This window comes from Meriones unguiculatus, chromosome 3 (assembly GCF_030254825.1).
Source record: "Meriones unguiculatus strain TT.TT164.6M chromosome 3, Bangor_MerUng_6.1, whole genome shotgun sequence".
NCBI lineage: Eukaryota > Metazoa > Chordata > Mammalia > Rodentia > Muridae > Meriones > Meriones unguiculatus.
In genome coordinates this window covers 17,530,919-17,550,161 of record NC_083351.1, presented here as the reverse complement: position 1 = coordinate 17,550,161, position 19,243 = coordinate 17,530,919, and the positions used below count along the sequence as shown (strand labels likewise).

General features: G+C 50.9%; 1 protein-coding gene across 1 annotated transcript; it reads left to right on the top strand.

Moving 5' to 3' along the window:
* Nucleotides 1-5,344: 5,344 nt before the first annotated feature.
* Nucleotides 5,345-19,065, top strand: Trim63 (tripartite motif containing 63). The gene is made up of 9 exons (XM_021644234.2): nt 5,345-5,618; nt 6,841-7,013; nt 10,467-10,635; nt 11,484-11,579; nt 13,293-13,526; nt 15,113-15,135; nt 15,420-15,544; nt 17,155-17,223; nt 18,311-19,065. Exons 1-9 carry the CDS (start codon nt 5,460-5,462, stop codon nt 18,319-18,321), a joined length of 1,059 nt encoding a protein of 352 aa, XP_021499909.1. The 5' UTR covers nt 5,345-5,459; the 3' UTR covers nt 18,322-19,065.
* The last annotated feature ends 178 nt before the right edge of the window (nt 19,066-19,243 follow it).

The following is a 19,243-nucleotide window of genomic DNA, read 5'->3' as shown; positions in this document are numbered from 1 at the left end:
AAGGAAGGAAGGAAGGAAGGAAGGAAGGAAGGAAAAGAAAGAAAGAAAGAAAGAAAGAAAGAAAGAAAGAAAGAAAGAAAGAAAGATTCATTCATAAATTCACAGCAGCTGTGGTTCTCTAACGAGACTTACACAGAACTGAACCCATCAACATTTCCTCATGGATGGAGGAAGGCCAGGAGGTAACGCTCTTTCCGGTGTTCCCATCTGCAGCTAATGCTTGTAGGAGGGAGAAATAAACTGGTTGAGAAGAAGGGTTCCAGTGGGAGGGGGAAGGGAATGGAGGGGGGCAATGGGGGTTGAACATGACTAAAATCCTTCATGTAAACATATGAAACTGGCAAACAAGCTTTAAAAACAAAAAGGTTGAGTTAGAGCTTGGTGCTTAGCACGCACGAGATCTTAGGCTCATTCTCCAAACATACACACATACACATGCACACACACACAACCAAAACCAATGAACTGAAGCTGGTCTTGATTACATGAGCTCGTTAGACTGTTCTCCCTACTTTCATGTGTTTGAAATCTTCATTAAAGTGAAAATAAGCCAGGCATGGTACCCTGTTCCTGTCATCTCAGCACGTGGGAGGCAGAGGCAGAAGAATCAGGTCTTCAAGGCCAATCTTTGCCAAATTTCCGGCGATACTCGAGACCCTGTGTTTGAATGAATGAATGATGAAAGCTTGCAGCCAGGCATGATGACACACACCTTTAATCCCAGCACTTGGGAGGCAGAGGCAGGTGGATCTCTGTGAGTTAGAGGCCCGCCTTGTCTACAGAGCAAGTTCTAGGCCAGCAAAGGTCACACTGTGAGAGTCTGTCTCCCCTCAGAAACAGCCCTGGGCTCAGCCCACCCTGGTGACTCATACTGCTCTCTCCAGCTGCCAGGCCCATGGCTTTCTAGTTTATCTTAACAACTGGTGGTGATGTTGGTTTATAACTTCCTGGTGATGCCCCTGGCTCTGCCACTTACTCCTGGTGGAGCCTGGCCAAGTGACTGCATGTCTTTGAGCCTCTGCAGGTCAGCCGGAAGCAGGGGAGGTGCCACTCCCTGCCCCGCTGAGTCACGTAGAGCGATAGGAAGTGTGGAAAAGTCTCAGCTCACTGCTCAGCCATAATAAACACTCAATAACTGCCCTTAACAGAAGGTTTCAGAGTCGCTCTACTGTTTCTGGCTGTGTGACTTTGGCCAAGTCAGCTCACTCTCTGAATCTCGTTTCCTGCTGGGAGGGGAAAGACACAGCTCTCCCTAAAGGACAGGTGTGAGGCTTGAATGGCCAGACATGTTTTTCTGCCCAGTGCAGCCCACGTGGGAATTTCCCCATCTCACCCCTTGACTTTCAACAGAGCTGGCCTTCCCGGTGTCCAGGCTGGAGGCCGTCCCACTGTCTGTTTGCTGGGGCTCTGCACCTGCCTGTCCAGTGTGGCCGGAGAAAGTCAACAGGAAGCTGTGAATTGCTCCTCCCAGGTGGCAAAACTTGTCCAGGACACAGACATCAGCAAGGCTCTTCTTCCTTCGCCGCATCGGCTGATCCAAGCCCTGGCTGTCCTGGAACTCACTCTGTAGACCAGGCTGGCCTCGAACTCACAGAGATCTGCCTGCCCCTGCCTCCGAGTGCTGGATTAAAAGCCTGCACCATGCCTGGCCGCCTTTTGGTTTTTTATTTTGAGACAGGATCTAAAATAATTCAGTTAGTCTTGGACTTACTATGTAGCTGAAGGCGACTCTGAGCTGCTTTTTTTAAAAGAACGTTTACTTTATTTTTAAAGTTTCTATGCGTGTCTGTGCTTTCCTTGAACGTATGTCTGTGCACCGCATGTGTGCCTGCAGAGCCAAAGAGGGCACAAGCTCCCCCGGGACACGGTTGTGAGCCACTGTGTGTGTGTGTGTGTGTGTGTGTGTGTGTATGTGTATGTGTGCGCGCGCACGTTACATGCGTGTGGAAGTCCCACCCAGCTACTCTGGAAAAGCAGCCAGAGCTCTAACCACTGAGCCATCAGCCCTATTATACCTCTTAAGTAGGCAAGAGTCAGGAAATTCCAATTGGCACCAAGATCCCAGGGACTTTTTATTTTTTAGTAGTTTGTTACTTTTTAATGTGCATTGGTATTTTGCCTGCCTGTACATATGAATGAGGGTGTCAGATTCCCTGGAACTGAACTTACAAACAGTTGTAAGCTGCCACGTGGGTGCCGGAAATTGAACCCGGGTCCTCTGAAAGAGCAGGCAGTGCTCTTAACTGCCATTTCTCCATACATGCCCCCCACCCAACCCAGGGTAGGCTTTCCACTCGCTCACAGCCCCATTCCAAAGCAAGAGTGAAGCTTACTTCTTGCACTCATGTTCTTAGCATGGAGAAAGTCCTTATGGTTAGCAGATGTTATTGCTAGTAATATGACCTTGGCAATGGCTGCACTGTTAGACAGAAAGGAAGATTACTATTACAGGCTTAAACCTGCAAAATTAAAAGTAGGGGCTTTTCCAATACCTGCCCTAGCTCCTGAATAACGACGCGGAGACCTTTCTACTTATTAATAATAGTTTAAGCACTGTAGCTGGGCAGATATTGAGCTATTTTAACCCATCTATGCTGGTCTGAGCTACTTCCCAGCCGTGTACCCCCTTATCTGCCATCTTAGTCTCGCCCTGGCTGCTCCAGCTCCATCCATGTCCTCATGGTGACTCCCTCGTGGCAACCTTCTCTCTCTCTCTCTGCTCTCCACCTGGGAACCCCTCTCTGAGCCTGGAAGTCCTGCCTTAGCATTCCTGCACAGATATAGGCTGCTCAGCTCTTTATTAACTAATCAGAAGTGGTGGAGAACAATTTTTACCCAACATTGACCCGGGAGATGCTTCAATAACAATGTTAATGCCAGCGTCTGGACTGTAACAAGATCCCTGGGTACAAAAACAAGCATTTGAATACACAGCGCACAAAACCATCTACCAACATAAACCTCCTGTGACTTATTCCCCATGAGAGGGGAGAGGCCCCCCTTTCCTGAGGTGCCACGCTACCCGTGCCTGAATGAACAGCAGGCCCTGTGAACAGGGAAGGATGGCCGAGACGCGTTCTCATCTTCTTCTCCCTCAGATGGTCTGAAACTATCACCTGGTCCCAGACACCCCTCCACGGAGATGCGAGCTCAGACCGGGCTGTGTCTCAGAGCCACCTGCTGCTAGCTGTGTAACTTCACACAGGTCACTTTGCCTCCCTGTGCCTGACTTGCCTGTCCATCGGCGGGGGAGCAGCGGTTCTCTCAGTGTTAGATTGATCAGGCGATGAAATGCCACAGGCCGATGAGTGCTTAGCACAGAGCCTGGCTCATAGCGAGTGCACAGTGCTCGGCAAACACCAGGGAAACCATGAGAGCCTCAAAAATCGACAGGTCCTCATGCAGCAGCCCAGGCTGACCTTGAACTCACGGCGGTCCTCCTGCCTGAATCACTGCCTGGCTTTCTGTCCTTTGTCTGAAAGGCCTCCTCCTGTAATCTTGATGGGGCTGGCTCCTCCTCATCTTCCCTCTCCTGAGACTGGACCCTCTGCTCTTAGGACTCCCCCTAAACTTTTTTGTGTGTGGGGGAGTTGTAAAATTTAACCTAAGTCCTCATCCCACATGCTAGGCTTCTCTCGTTGTTTTTATTGTTTGTTTGTTTGTTTGTTTTTTAACCCTTTAAAGGAGATCTACTTTTTTCTGCATACGTGTGTTTCCCTGCATGTATATCTGTGTGCCATGTGCATCCAGAAGAGGCCTTTGATTCCTCAGAACTAGAGTCACAAGACAATTGTGAGCCACCCTGTGGGCGCTGGGATTTGAACCCAGGTCTCCTGGAAGATAGCCCGGAATCTTAACTGCTTAGCTATCTCTCCATCCCCTACTATTTAAAAAAATTATTTTTAAAAATCTGTTTTCTATGTACGTGTATGAGTGCTCTGCCTGCGCGCCTACATTCGCATCGCAAGCATGCAGCGCTCGTATAGGCCAACGTGGGTGCCAGGCCCCCTGGACGGGGAATAACAGTTGTGAGCCGCCGTATGGATGCTGGGAACTGAACCCTGGACTTCTGCTCTGTCTTTTTACTTTTAAAAATGTGCTTTTAAGCCAGGCAGTCGGGACGCACTGCTTTAAACCCAGCGCTTGGGTTTAAAGGGGGATCTGGTCGACAAAGCAAGTGGACAGCCAAGACAGCCAGGACTACAGGGAGAAACTCTGCCTCGAAAAACACTAAAGAACAAGCAAACACACACACAGTGCTCTACCTTTTCTTTTGGGGTGGTGTGGTTTGTGGTGAGGGGTCATGGTGGTGACCAGAGGCGTGTGGCGACAGTATTTTGGTATTTTGAGATAGGGTCTCATGTAGCCCAGGCTGGCTTTGAACTCCTGCGTCTGTCTTCTAAGTACCGGAGTTACAGGCATGTACCATCATGCCTCGGGTCACCTTTCGTGCTGAGCCATGACAGCACTATGTAGCCCAGGATGGCCTGAAACTTTAGGTTCTCCTGCTTCGGCCTCCTGAGTTGCTAGGAATATAGGCTTGCAGATCACCTTCGATCAGTCCTGTCTCTGTACCCATATATTCCACAGCCTCGTAGGGTCGTCTACAGGGCCCAAGAGTGAACACGCGTGCGGAGTCCAGGGGAGCCTCTGGCGGACTTCCAAGTGTCAGGGCAGGGTTCTGAGGCACCCCAAGGGAGTTCGTGTTTGTCCCCTTTCTGAGCTGTGAGCATGTCAGTGCAGGGAAAACAGGAACATGTGAACGCAAGGTGTCAGCCTTGGCAGCAAGCACCTATACCCTGGGCCACCCCACCAGCCCTCAGAAAGCCCTTTCAGCAGGAAGTGAAAGAGTTGGCCGAGGCGGGGTCCGGGTGGGAGTCTCTAAAAACACCATTGAAACGCTTTGAGACAGGATAGCTCTCAGAAGGCCTATCCCAAGCCCTTAGCTTGGAGCTGCTCAAGGATCCAGAAGGGAAACTGACCTAGGTTGGTACAGGAGGGCCAGCTGTTATCCCTTGAATGCCAGGAACCCTCTCTCTAGGTCCCATCCCTCACTCCCGCTTGACTGGAGGGTGGAGGTGGGGAGGGGGGACGGGGAAACGAGGGTACCTGCCCCGCCCCCCTAACCTGGCTCTGAACAGTCTGTTCCTGTTTACGACCCCCACCCCTGGGGGAACAGCGATTGCTCATCCCTGCATGTGATCTGAGAGGGCCAAATCTTTGAGGCCTGGAGGAAACTCAAGCCCTGCCAGCAGCTTGGCTCGAGAATGCTCAGCTGGTCCCCTCCTGGGGCTCATGTGACTGACGTGCAGCTATAAATATCAGAGGGGCCTCAGACCAAGAGAGAAGTCGGGCGCCAGGAGACAAAGAGTATCCGAGTGGGCTTGGGGACGAAGGCAAGGCCTCCGGTTCCAATCAGTGTGACATTGGTGGAGGAGTCGGTGGCATCTCAAAGCAACATGGATTATAAATCTAGCCTGATCCCGGACGGAAACGCCATGGAAAACCTGGAGAAGCAGCTCATCTGCCCCATCTGCCTGGAGATGTTTACCAAGCCAGTGGTCATCCTGCCCTGCCAGCACAACCTCTGCCGGAAGTGTGCCAACGACATCTTCCAGGTCAGCACTAGGCAGGGCCGGGACCTGGAGGGCTCCCCGCTTCCCCCTCCTCCCCCCGACGGCTTCTTAGGCGCTCCTTGCTCTCTGCCTAGGCAGCTTCTGACGCTCACTAGCTCGCTCCAACGTGAAGCCACGCAGAGACTTCTGGGAAGGGTTAGGGTTTCGGGGTAGGGATGGGGCCCGGGGAAAGGGGAGCTAGCTGCTCCATTTCGGCTCCGTGACACACCCATCTCGTCCCCACCCTGCCCATAGCTCCCTGCTCTGCCTGGATGGCGCACTATTCCATCCCTAGTCAAGAGTCAAATGCCTCAGGTGATAAGAAGGGGAGGCGGGTAGAGACGAGAGAAAGCAGGCCCTGGGGTAGGAGCCAGCTCCAGGGTGGCAGGGGGCCCAGAGCTTTGGGAGGAGGGTGGCAAGAGGCACATGGCCACAGAGGCATCCCAGAGTCCTGAGCTCCAGCATGGTGGCGGAAGAGACTCCATCTTCCTCGGGTAAGGAGGGAATAGTTGTGACTGCACTGGGAAGAGGGATTCAAGGGTCCCTCTACAGCATTTGCCCCTACAGCAAATGGTCTCCCAAAGTCAGGTGACCTTGCATATGTCAATAACCCCAGCATTTGGGGCTGGAGAGATGGCTCAGTAGTCAAGAGCACTGTCTGCTCCTCTGATGGACCCGGGTTCCATTCCCAGCACCCACATGGCAGCTCACAACTGTCTGTAACACCAGCTCCAAGGGATCTGGCACCTTCACACTAATGCACATAAAATTAAATTAAAGTAATTTTTAAAAATAATCCCAGCATTCAGGAAGCTGAGGCAGGAGGATTGCTGAGTCTGGGGCCAGTCTGTGATACCTAATTAGTCTGAAATAGCAAGACCCAATCTTAAAAACAAACAGAAAAACCAAAAACAAAAAAAAAATTTTTTTAACCCCTACAATTATCTTTAAAGTAACAATCTTAGGAGTTGGCTCTACAGGAGTAAACTGAGGCATAGAGAGAGAGTTGCTGGTCTGAAGTCACATGACTTGAACTCAGGTTGGCTGATACCGAACCCTTTGACTCAGTGCTTCAACCAGGATACTCCAGCCCATGGTGGGCTGGTTCTAGGTCAAGCCCAGGAGCCTGTGGTTTGGCCAGTGTGTCTGGGGCAACCGGGGAAAGGAGAGCTGGAGACTGGGGAGGGGAGGAATGCAGCCTCACCTCTGCCTTGGCTGTCTGCAGGCTGCCAACCCCTACTGGACCAACCGCGGTGGCTCAGTGTCCATGTCCGGAGGCCGTTTCCGGTGCCCCTCGTGCCGCCACGAAGTGATCATGGACCGGCATGGGGTATACGGCCTCCAGAGGAACCTGCTGGTGGAGAACATCATTGACATCTACAAGCAGGAGTGCTCCAGGTCGGTGTGCAGCCCTCCGCCTCGGGGGGGGGGGGACCACAGGCACATCTGTCAGCCGACAGTCATCATCCTCCACCTCAGACAGAGCTTCGGCTCTGGAGGTTGGGGTACCCTGGGGGCGTGGAAAGGAATCCTAAGAGCAGGGTGCAGAGGTGTGTGTGTGTGTGTGTGTGTGTGTGTGTGTGTATGAGAGAGAAACTCACAGCCGAGAGAACACGTGGGAGGATGCAGCCAAGTGGTCCATAAGACAGCGAGAGCCAGGCACCCAGAATGCTTCATCCTGAGGGACTGTCCCTATGTAGAGAAGGAAGTGGAATCCCAAAGAAGGAAAGTCAGCTTGGTGTGGTGACTCACACCTGTGAACTCAGCTCTTGAGAGACAGAGACAGGGGGATTACTGTGAGCTCCAGTCCAGCCTAAGCTACAGAATGAGACCCTGTCTCACCCTTCCTCAATAATATTAATAATAATAACAGTAATAGTAGTTTTGGACAATTACCCAGAGTTTGCCAGTCGGGAAGGGGGTGATCTGGGCAGAATTTGTGAATGGCAGAGGTTGTGCAGTGGTGGGCATCAAACTGGAAAGCGGCATAGCTACTGGGGTGATCTTTACAAGGAAGGGCATCCTGACTGGGGCTCCATGGTAGACCCTGCTGAGAATCCACAAGAGCCTGGGTGCTGGGATCCACGGCGCCACTGCCAATCGGTCCATTTACCCATCAGTCATGTACATGGGAATATCCCAACAAGACTCCTGGACCACTCATGGCCTCACAGCCTAAAACCTTCACCAGGCCAGTTAAGATGGAACACATCTGTAATCCCAGCACTTAGAAGGCTGAGGCAGGGGACTGAGAGTTCAAGCCCAGCCTGTGCAGCCAGACTGAGTCAAGGGAACAGATGGTAGGATCTGTGAATGTCAAAGAGGATATCACCGAGATTTGCAAAAATATTAGATATTCACCCTGCTCTGAGCGCCACCCTCGGCTCCTCTGTGCGTTTCCTGTCCAGCCTCACAGTGATATCACAAGGCCATCTCACCCCTGTTTTACAATGAGGAAACGAAGGCTCAGGTTAGGCCAGCAAATGGTGAAGCTGAGGAGAGGGTGGTTAATATTCTCCCTGCTGTGTGTGTATGTGTGAGTGCGTGCATGCGTGTGTCTGGTGTCTGTGGAGACCAGAAGAGGGTACGGATCCCTGGATTAGTCAGAGTTTTCTACAGAAACAGAATGTACAGCAAATAGGTACGTGTGTGTATATTCTGTATATGTATTTATTTTTATGTGTGGGATTTATTAGAATGGTTTACAGGCTGTGGGCCAGCCAGTCCAGCAATGGATGTCTACCAACAGAAGCTCCAAGAATCTAGTACTTGTTCATTCCATGAGGCTGGATGCCTCAGCTGGTCTTCAGTATACTCCAGAATTCCAAAGAAACAAGCCCTAATGCCAGTGAAGAGATGGACTTGCTAGTGAGAGAGAGAGAACAGGCAAAGAGAGAGCTTCCTTCTTCCATGTCCTTTTTGTGGCCCAGATTAAAGGTCTATTTTCCCGCCTCAGAAAAGATCTGGATTAAAAGTGGGTCTTCCCACTCCAAGTGATTTAATTAAGAAATAAATAAATAAATAAAAGTCCTGCCCAGGCAGTGGTGGCACACACCTTTAATCCCTTCACTCAGGTGGCAGAGGCAGGTGGATCTCTGTGAGTCTGAGGCCAGCCTGGTCTACAGAGCGAGTTCTAGGACAGCCGAGGCTCCACAGGGAAATTCTGTCTCAACAAACAGACAAATCCTTACAGGCATACCCAGCTGCTTGGGTTTTAGTTAATTCCAGATGTAGTGAAGTTGACAGGGTATAGGTGTCACAGTCCCCCTGGAACTAGAACTGGACTTACAGATGGCTCTGAGCCGCCATGTGGGTGCTGGGAACCAAACCCAGGTCCTTTGCAGTAAGCTCCCGTAATTGCCCATCCACCTCTCCAGCCGCCACAGTGAATATTCTACGCTTCTTCGTTAGATCCTGCCTCATGTACCTAGAACACAACATTACAAACGGACAGTGGACTAGGCATGGTACAGTGATCCCAGCTACTTGGGCGTCTGAGGCAGGAGGATTTTACTTTCAAGGTTCTCCTAGGCTACACCGCAAATGCAGTGCCTGCCTGGACAATTCGGCAAGATCCTGATTCAAAGTTAGAACAAAATAACGGAAAGAAGAGGCTGGAAGTGTAGCACAGTGGTAGAACTCTTATTTAATACAAGGCTCTGTCCAGCCCCCGGTCTCCTCCCCAGACAACGCACATGGATACATTTAAAACTATTTTTATTTAGTGTCGTTATTAGTGTCCATGTGCCCATGGAGGTCAGAGAACAGCTTTGTGGAATCAGTTCTCTCCTTTACATGAATTCCAGGCTTCAAACCAGGTTGGTAGCTTGGGCTGCGAGCACCCTTATCTGCCGTGCCACCTTGCCCAAACCACAAGTGCCTGTTTCTGAAAACGACGATGACGATGATGATGATGTAATTTATAGTATACCAGTGTCAGCCCACTGCTGTCGAGGCCTGAAGAGCATCTTGCGTTTGAGCTCTGAGGCTTTTCCCTAATACGTGAGTGACAAGGACAGTTTTCTTCACCAGGGTCTGCTCAGAGCCCTGCAGGTGTCCCGTTCTGACACGGTTGGCACAGACCTGAGAGACACTGAGGCTCAAAGGACTAAGGTCACAGACAACGAGCGTTTGACCCTGATGCCTGGCCACCAGGAAGGGCCTTTGTGCTGTGGAGGTTTGCTCTGGGCTTCTGGACAGCCCCGGCCCCAGCCACGTGCTGTTTGTCTGGCTTCGGGTGACCATACTAAGCCCTTCTCTGGACCCTCAGACACCCTAGGATGTGTTTACTGATATATTCTTTCTACTTGTGTTTCCTCTTCATGTTCTCCGCGCCAGGTACTGTATGTTATAGACTCAGGGAAGGAAAACAAGCAGGCTTCCCTGCCTGCCTGGAGGGTACAGTCTGATGGATTAAATATAGATGGCCAGGCTGCCGACAGGATTGCCCAGGCCCCAGCAACCCTAGGCAGTGCGGCTATAATTAGAACTGAGGTGTTCTAACCTCCCCGCCTGGGCTGGGGAGATGTTGCTGGGCCACCTTGGACAAGTCCATTTATTTCCTGGGACTCTGTCACTTCTTTCCTGTGGTTTGTATCTTCCAATGCCTGGAATCCTGGGGCCCTCCCCATGTCCTCTGTACTCCGGAGCCTGAGTTTTAGTGTCTGGAAACAGGTTTGTCTGATGTCACTAGCTTCCTTGATCTTGGGCTCCTGGATGATAAAAAGGAGGATGTTTGCAGCGGCCAGATCCACTGGGAGCTGACACATGGATGCGTTGGCCTCCTGTGCATGGAGCTAGGATGGGACAGGGAAGGGGGACATCTCTGACCTGTGGCTCTTTCCACCTTAGTCGGCCCCTGCAGAAGGGCAGCCACCCGATGTGCAAGGAGCATGAAGATGAAAAAATCAACATCTACTGCCTCACCTGTGAAGTGCCTACTTGCTCCCTGTGCAAGGTGTTCGGGGCCCACCAGGCCTGTGAGGTTGCCCCGTTGCAAAGCATCTTCCAGGGACAGAAGGTACTGACGACAGCCACTGCGCCCAGATGATTCCAGGGACAGATTTGACCCTTTCGGATGTGCTGAGCTGGCCTTTTAGGAATAGCTCCTCTGGAGGGACTTCTCAGGCCACAGGGACTGAAGCCGCTGCCTCCCTGGGGGAGGTGGCTGAGCTCATGGGTTATATATACTTAAAGCCACTTGAGAGCACCCGGGTGTGGCCACGGGGAAGAGACCAGACTCCCCGGCCACGGGTTGCCCGTCCTGTGTGCTCGGGGGTCATAGATCTCTCCACCTGAGCCTCTCATGCAGCACAGGCAGATTCCAGGCCCTTCCCTGGGCAGCGGCAACCCCAGCATCCTGCCGTGGAGTGAGCTGTAGCCCCACTTTCTGAACTCTCTGTTCTCCACACCCCACTCGGGCATTTAAGCCTAGAATGCGGGAGGCAGAGGCAGGGTCGGTATGAATTCGAGGCCAGCCTGGTTCTCTATATTGAGTTCTGGGCCAGCCAAGGCATTGTAGGAAGACCCCGTCTCAAAAATAAAAATAAATAAACAAACAAATAAATAAATATAAGTTAAATTAAATTTGAAAAAAAAAAAAGGAAAAGAAAATGAAAGAAACTGGTTTTTCCTCTGCTGCTTTGTCAGTACCTTGCTGTGTGTCCTGGGTTGCTCAGCTCCCCTCTCTGGGCCTCATCTGTTCCATAATGGATACGTACATCTGTGGTAGTCTCTGCTTTTGGCCTGAACTGTACCCCGGAAGGAGGGATAGCAACCCTCGCGGTGACTGTCCGAGAGGGTGCTGTAGTGCCAGAGAAGCGGCCGGCTCTGAGTCTGCTTCCGTCTCCTCTCTCCCCTCCCGTCCAGACTGAGCTGAGTAACTGCATCTCCATGCTGGTGGCCGGGAATGACAGAGTGCAGACCATCATCTCTCAGCTGGAGGACTCCTGCCGAGTGACCAAGGTGAGGGTGCCCAGCGGCCCTGGCAGCGGTGAGGAGGCGTTGAAGCCTCCAGCGTGACCGGTCTCTGGGGAAGGCCTGAGCTGTGAGTGCAGTTTGGGGACTGGAGCCTTGGGTGCCCAGCACAGACAGCAGGAAGGGGGCATAGTCATTCCTCCACTCATTCAGCAAGTGCTTCCTGAACACAGACCCTGCCCAAAGTCAAGACAGATCCAGTTGGTCCCTGACTCAGGGCTCTCCAGTAACTCCCAGAACGTCTCCAGTGTGAATCATTTTGCTGCAGAGCAAGACTCCTGGACCTTTAAAAGCTCACCCTTGACACAGCAGCCTGTGGAAGCGCAGGTTCTGACTCAGTGGGTCTGGAATGAACCAGGGTTCTTTACCTCTTCCTCTTTTTTTTTTTTTTTTTTTATGTATATGGATGTTTTGGCTGCTTATGTGTCTGTGCACCATGTGTGCAGTGCCAGAGGAGGCCAGAAGAGGGAGCTGGATCCCCTGGAACTGGAGTTCCAGATGGCTGTGAGCCACCATGTGGGTGCTGGGAATTAAACGGGGTCTTCCAGAAGAACAGCAGGTGCTCTTAGCCACTAACCCAATTCTCCAGCTCTCTTTCTGTCCTTCTATCTTTGATTTTATTTTTTGTCTGTTCGTTTTTCGGGGACAGGGTTTCTCTGTGTAGCCCTGGCTGTCCTGGAACTCACCCTGTAGCCCAAACCCAAGAGATCCACCTGCCTCTACTTCCAGAGACTAGGATTAAAGGTGTGCACCATCACTGCCTGGCTGATTTTTTTTTTTTCTTTAGACAAGGCCTTGTGGGGAACAGCCTTTCATTCACTGTGTAGTCTAGGTTGCTCTTGAACTTCTGGTCCTCCTGCCTCTCTACCTGCCAAGTGCTGAGATTGTAGGCATGCACCTGGCTGAAATTTTGTATTTCTAATGAGCTTTGGAAGGCTGTTGGTTCCACAGATGGCGGAAGGCCGGGATAGCTTTCCCAGCTAGATGTGATGGCACATCTGTAATCTCAGCATTTGGGAAGTGGAGGCAAGAGAATCAGAAATGCAAGGTCATCTCCCTACACATAATGTTTTTGTTTTTGTTTTTGTTTTTTAAAGTAAAATGAAGAGAGAGAAAAAAGAAGAAAAGAAAGTAAAAGGACGATTTCCCACCCTTAAAGAGTATCCAAAAGTCTTGTCTTCCTGGACAAGGTGACACACACCTTAATCCCAGCACTCAGGAGCCAAAAGCTAGAGAATCTCTGTGAGTTTGAGGCTAGCTTGAACAATATAGTGAGTTCCAGGCTAGCCAGGGCTATATAGTGATACCCTGTTGGAAGGAAGGAAGGAAGGAAAGAAGGAAAAAGAAAGGAAGAAGAAAGAACAAAATTTAATTTGATCTCTTTTTAAGGAGGTTTGGCGCTGGTAAGAGCGGTAAGGGGACAGCCATGGAGAGGAAGGGACATTGTTACCCCTCGGAGTGGCATCCCATTCTGAAAGGTGCCACTGCCAAGCCCATCTGACGTTTGATTTTGAAACAAAGTCTCACTAAGCTGCACCACGCCAGCCTTCCTTTCGGGCACTTTCTTCCTGTTAACTTCGCCTCCTGGGCACCGGAAGACATGACAGGGTGTCTTCCTGCTGCAGATGGTTCCTGGGCCCTTCTGTCTCAGAAAGTGGGTTGGGACCCCATGAGAAGTGACTGTAGGATTTCTGCCCTCAGGAAAACAGCCACCAGGTGAAGGAGGAGCTGAGCCAGAAGTTTGACACCCTCTACGCCATCCTGGACGAGAAGAAGAGTGAGCTGCTGCAGCGGATCACGCAGGAGCAGGAGGAGAAGCTGGGCTTCATTGAGGGCCTGATCCTCCAGTACCGAGAGCAGCTAGAAAAGTCCACCAAGCTTGTGGAAACAGCCATCCAGTCCCTGGACGAGCCTGGAGGGGCCACCTTTCTCTTGGTGAGTGAGTGGCACCTGGACGGCTTGAGTGGATCTGAACTTTCCTCTTCCCTAACTCTTGAACAGGCCATTTAAATCTCAGTGTGACTGCCAGGCATGTCACCACTGTAGGCTCACGCCTGCTATCCTAGTACTTCTAGGCTGCAACAGGAGGATTCCAAGTCCAGGGGAAATCAGGGTAACTTGATAAAGTGTTATCTCAAAATAAAACATGCCAGGTGACACACGACCTTGATCCCAGCACTTGGAAGACACAGGCAGAAGCAGGAGGATCTCTGTGAGTTTGAGGCTAGCCTGGTCTACACAGCAAGCTCCAGGCCAGCCAAGACTGTAAGGTGAATCCCTGTCAATAAACAAGTAAACAAATAAATAAACAAACTGACATAAAAACATTGAAGGTGGAGAGATGACTTCATGGTTAAGAACACTCTCTGTATCGCCTGTCTTTAATCCCAGCACTGGGGAAGCAGAGGCAGGCAGATCTCGGTGAGTTTGAGGTTAGCCTGGTCTACATTCCAGGACAGGCAGGGCTGCATAATATAGAGATCCTGTCTTAAAGACAAACAGCAAAGAAACCAAAGAAAATACAAAGAAAAAGATTTTTTTTTTTTTTTTTTTTTTTTTTTTTTTTTGCTTTTTTGCTTTTGGGAAGGACCTGGGTCCAGTTTCCAGTACCCACATGGTGGCTTACGACCACCCAAAACTTGAGTTCCAGGGGACCCATTGCCCATCTCTAACTTCCAAAGGCACCGGGGACCTGTGTGGTGTACACACATACATGCAGGCACGCGTAAATACCCTTTAAAAAATAATGGATCCTTTCAGCTACGACAGCAAAAGCCAGAAGGTCTGGAGAGACGAGAAATGGCTCAAGAGTCAGGAGGGCTTACAGCTCTTTCAGGGCGCTTGAGTCAAGTCCCCAGACCCGTGTGGGGCATCCCACAACCACCTATGCTTCCAGATCCAGGGGACTCTGGCCCCCTCTTCTGGCCTCCAGGGACTGCAGCACACATGATGCACCTACATACATTCATACGTATAAAGAAAAATTTAAATACACACACAAAAACGACAACACCCAAAACACATGCCTTCAGGCTCCCCTCCATGGACCATGAAGTGGAGGTTTGGTTGACTGTCAGGCAAAAGGCTTCAGACACTGTGAGTGCCTGCCTTCCTTCCACAACCCTGGAAGCATGCTGGGGTGTGTGCTGGCCAAGGTCTGTGCTAACCAAGAAGAGAGAAAATGTCCAAGTTCTGTCTAACAGGGCAGGAGGCGAGTTATGCCTGTTCCATGGAACAGGTTTTTCTTTTCCTTTTCCCCTTCCTTCCTTCCCTCCTTCCTTCCTTCCTTCCTTCCTTCCTTCCTTCCTTCCTTCCTTCCTTCCTTCTTTCTCTCTTTTTTTGACAGGGTTTCTCTGTGTAATAGCCCTGGCTGTCCTGGACTTGCTTTGTAGACTGGCCTCAAACTCATGATGATCCTCCTGCCTCTTCCTCCTGAGTGCTGGGCTTAAAGGTGTGCGCCCCCACACTCAGAGATCTCCAGGTTTTTTCAATGCTAACCTCTGCCCTCTCTCTCTCCACAGAGTGCCAAGCAACTCATCAAGAGGTCAGTGTCTCCGGGACTGTGGCCCAAGTCTCTAGTTTTTCCCTCAGTCCTTCTGACACCTGCCCTGTGGGACCCCGAGCATTAGTTCTGCAGGGGTTGGAACTCAGCCCCAAATCGTGTCCCCTGCTTCTGCTTGACACTAAAGAAGAGATGCTCTCTGCTCCTTTGTCCCCTCACTTCAGGGGTGGATTGTGGGGCTGGGGTGGGCCCCCATAGAGCCAAGGCTGGGCTGTCCCTCACTGCATAGAACCCAGAGACCTCACTCTGCCTCTCTCCCCCAACAGCATCGTGGAAGCTTCCAAAGGCTGCCAGTTGGGGAAGACAGAGCAGGGTTTTGAAAACATGGACTACTTTACCCTGGATCTAGAACACATAGCGGAAGCCTTGAGGGCCATCGACTTTGGGACAGGTAAAGGACGTGAGGCTGCTGCTTGCCTGTACACATTTGACCTTTGGAAGTGAGCATTCTTCTTGAGCCCCGACGGGAGGCGGATTCACTAAAGAAGTTAAATTTACACAGTCAGCGCTGACAGGGTTTCTCTGTGGAGCCCTAGCTGCCTGAGAATTCTCTAAGTAGACCGGGCTGGCCTGGAGCTCACAGAGATCCCCCTGCCTCGGCTTCCTGAGTGCTGGGATTAAAGGCGTGCGCCACCATGCCTGGCTGGCTACGCAGTCAACTCTGTGATGACTCCAGAGTCCAGCACAGTGCCTAGTGCGTAGATTTTGCTAAATAAATTATGTGTGGATCCAAAGCCTGGGACTCTGGCATTAGACAGATCTGACTTCAAATCCTGATTCTGCCATGTGTGTGCTCTGCCTTTGTGGTCTCCTGTTTTGTTTCGTTTTTTTTTGGGGGGGGAGGGGAATGGGGAGCCCATTACTGTTTTCAAACCCAGGGCTTCACACATGCCAGGTAGGTGTCCTACCGCTGAGCCAGCTCTTTCTGTGCCTCTCTGGACCCAGTATGGGCCTGGAATCTTACTTAGTACCTGGGAAGGGAAATTAAGGCAGGGGCAGGAAGATGGTGAGCTGGAGGCTGGCTTAGGCTACATAGTGAAGAGGGTATTCAAGACAGGTGTGAACATAACATTTGAAGGTCTGCACTACCCCACCCCTATGCAGGGAGACCATCCCGACAGCATTGCTTGAGCCTGTTCATGTAGACCAGCCTCAGATTCACAGAGCTCCGATTCCTGGGTCTTCTGAGAACAGGCATTAAAGGCATGAGCCTCTCTGTCCAGCCCTGAGCCCGTTTATTGTTTTGACTTGTCATTTTTGTTGTTTTGCTTTGTTTGTTTGTTTGTTTTGTTTTGTTTTTTGAGACAAGGTGTCACTGTGTAGCCCAGTGACAGCCTGAATTTGTGGCTACTCTCCTACCTCATTTTCCTGAGTGCTGGAATTACAAATTTAAGCCACTGCTCTGGTCTATGGGTATGCTTGACAAATGCTGACTCTGCAAGTCCCTGAGGCCTGGGAAGGGAGTCGGGGAAGGGGCAAGGCCATGTTAGGGAAGGTCACATCCCAGGATGAGAAGGTGAGAATCCAGGTTGCATCTGGGGGTGGGGCACTGTCTCCTGAGCAGAGACCCCAGGCCGCCCCAAGACTGCCTCTCTGTGGACTGAGGAACAAGAGAACAGAAGGAGGTGCTGAGCGAGCAGGTTTCCAAGGCTGAGCAAATTCCTTTAAGCCAAGGACTTTGAACCCTCAGGACAGGAACTGTCTGCCTTGCTTCCCCTTTGTGATATGTCTGAACCCTACCTGTGCCTCCTTGCATCCGAGAGGCCACAGACAGGCCAGTAAGAATGACACTGGTGTCTTAGAGCAAAAGGGTTGTGATCTTGGAGAAGGAGGCAGGGGATAGGGAGGCTGAGCTCTGTGAGCTTGGGACCATCAGGTGCAGGACCCCGAGGTGCCCAGTTGGGCCCAGAAATAGAGACAGGTGTGGCCTGTAGACTAATCCTCTTCTAATAGCTGCTGTGAGAAGCCAGTCCCATTTTAACACGATTGGTCTCCCCGTAGATGAGGATGAAGAGGAGTTTATTGAAGAAGAAGATCAGGAAGAGGGCGTGTCCACAGAGGGGAAAGAAGGTAAGAAGAGTTCTACCTTTCCCTGTCTTTGTGCTGTCATCGGTAGGGATGCCAGGCTATACATCCTCAGGGTGTGTGTGTGTGTGTGCGTGAGCGTGCAGGTGAGGTAAGAGGTGCTTATGAAGAGTTTCAAAGGGTCTTTTTTTTTTTTTTTTTCTTTTTGGTTTTTCGAGATAGGGTTTCTCTGTGTGGGCTCGGCTGTCTTGAACTCACTGTTTAGACCAGGCTGGCCTCGAACTCACAGAGGTCCACCTGCCTCTGCCTCTGAGTGCTGGGATTACAGGCTCCTGCCACCACGGGCTGGCCATTGTTCTCTTTGAGTCAGGGTTGGTCTCGTAATAGAACTCAGAGTTCTGCTAGTCTAGCTAGCCAAGTTACTTTGGAGTCCCTTTTCCTGCCTTCTGAGCTCTGGAATCACGGGGGCTGCCACAGCTACCCAGCATTTTCTTTTTGAGTACTGGTGACCTCAGCTCTGGCCCTCACAATTATGTAGGGACCCACCCACCAAGCCATCTCCTAGCTGCTGCTGCCTTCTTCTTCCTCTTCCCCTTATTCTCCTCCTCCACCACCTCCTCCTTCTCTTTAGATGCGCCTCTGCTTGCCAGGAACTCACTGTGGAGACCAGGCTGGTCTCAGATCTGGGATTAAAGGCATGCACCAGTACACCTGATTAATGTTCAGTCCCTAGCTGCTGGAGTCGAACTCCAACCTGGCTAAAGCAGCTAGCACTAAAGCGTCTCGTGCAGTGATTGTCAACCTCTGGGTTGTAACCCCGTTGGGGCATTTGGGAAACACAGATTACAGTTCCTAACAGTAGCAACATCACAGTTATGAAGTAGCAGTGAAAATAATGTAATGGTTGGGGGTCATCACAGCATGAGGAGCTGCATCACAGGGTCGCAGGGTTGGGAAGGCCGAGAACCCCTGCTGGAGGGCATCTGCCGCCCACTGAATTCTGACAACTAAATTCTAGTTGTTTTCTTTAAAACAAGAGCCCCAGGCTGGAGATGGCATTTGTCACCACAGCCTGGGAGGTCCTGTGTCCTCTCAAGTCTGTGTCTCACCGCGTCTGATTTTTCTCTTTCAGGACACCAATGAGGAGCTGGATGAGCGAGATACCCATACCCTCTGGATGCAGACACTTGGGGAGGAGGGCGACAGGCCCTTGGGAGGGGGTGGGGGCTCACGGGGGGGCACACAGTGAGGGGAGTGTGTCTAGTCTCTGCTCAGAGAGTAGGGACTAGAGCAGGACGCTCCCACCACTGTGTCCAGCAGCTTCGGAAACACGATCGGAAGTGTGTTTAGAACGTCACAGGACACTTTTCTACGTTGGTGCAAAGAAAAAAAGAAAAAAAGAAAGATTTTGTATGTTTTTAAAATGTGATTTTCTTTTTGTATATACTTGTATATGTACGCCAATTTGGTGCTTTTTGTACGAGAATTTTTGTACGATCACGCCCGGTCATTGTGTGACTGGCGATTGTCACAGGGTGGGAAGGAAGCCACAAGAATAGAACTACTCACTTCCTTTCCTTGCTGGGTCTCTCTCAAAGGCCCAGAAAGGGGCAATTGTACTGTATTCCTGTGCCCATCCCCAAACACAGGGAGAGACTGAGTTTGTGTTATGTGTTGTATTAATAAATGTACAAGGGGGCTGGGCGTGGGGGCACACACCCTTTGATCCCGGCACCCTGAGGCAGAGGCAGTTGGATCTCTCTGAGTTCTAGGCCAGCCTGGTCTACATGGAGAGTTCCAGACCAGCCAGGGCTACGGAGAGAGACTCTGTCTCAAAGATAAAAAATGAAAAAGAATAAAAAATAAACTCAATGCTTTTTTTTCCTGTAACTACAGAAGTGGTGTGATCTCATTGAGCTTGACTGCGTGTGTGCTGCTATCGGAACTGACACGAAAACTGAACCCTGACCCACAGGAGGCCCCAGGTCTCCTTTAGCGTGTTTGTTTTTTTGTTTTTGTTTCACAAGGAAAAATAATTGAGCATCAGCCAGCTTTTAAATCACAG

Bases quoted from the DNA above. Each gene is read 5' to 3' on its own strand.
- Trim63 (XM_021644234.2), top strand. From the start codon at position 5,460: ATGGATTATAAATCTAGCCTGATCCCGGACGGAAACGCCATGGAAAAC. The intron at 7,014-10,466 runs GTCGGTGTGCAG...TTTCCACCTTAG, and splicing joins TACAAGCAGGAGTGCTCCAG to TCGGCCCCTGCAGAAGGGCA. The intron at 15,136-15,419 runs GTCAGTGTCTCC...CTCCCCCAACAG, and splicing joins GCCAAGCAACTCATCAAGAG to CATCGTGGAAGCTTCCAAAG.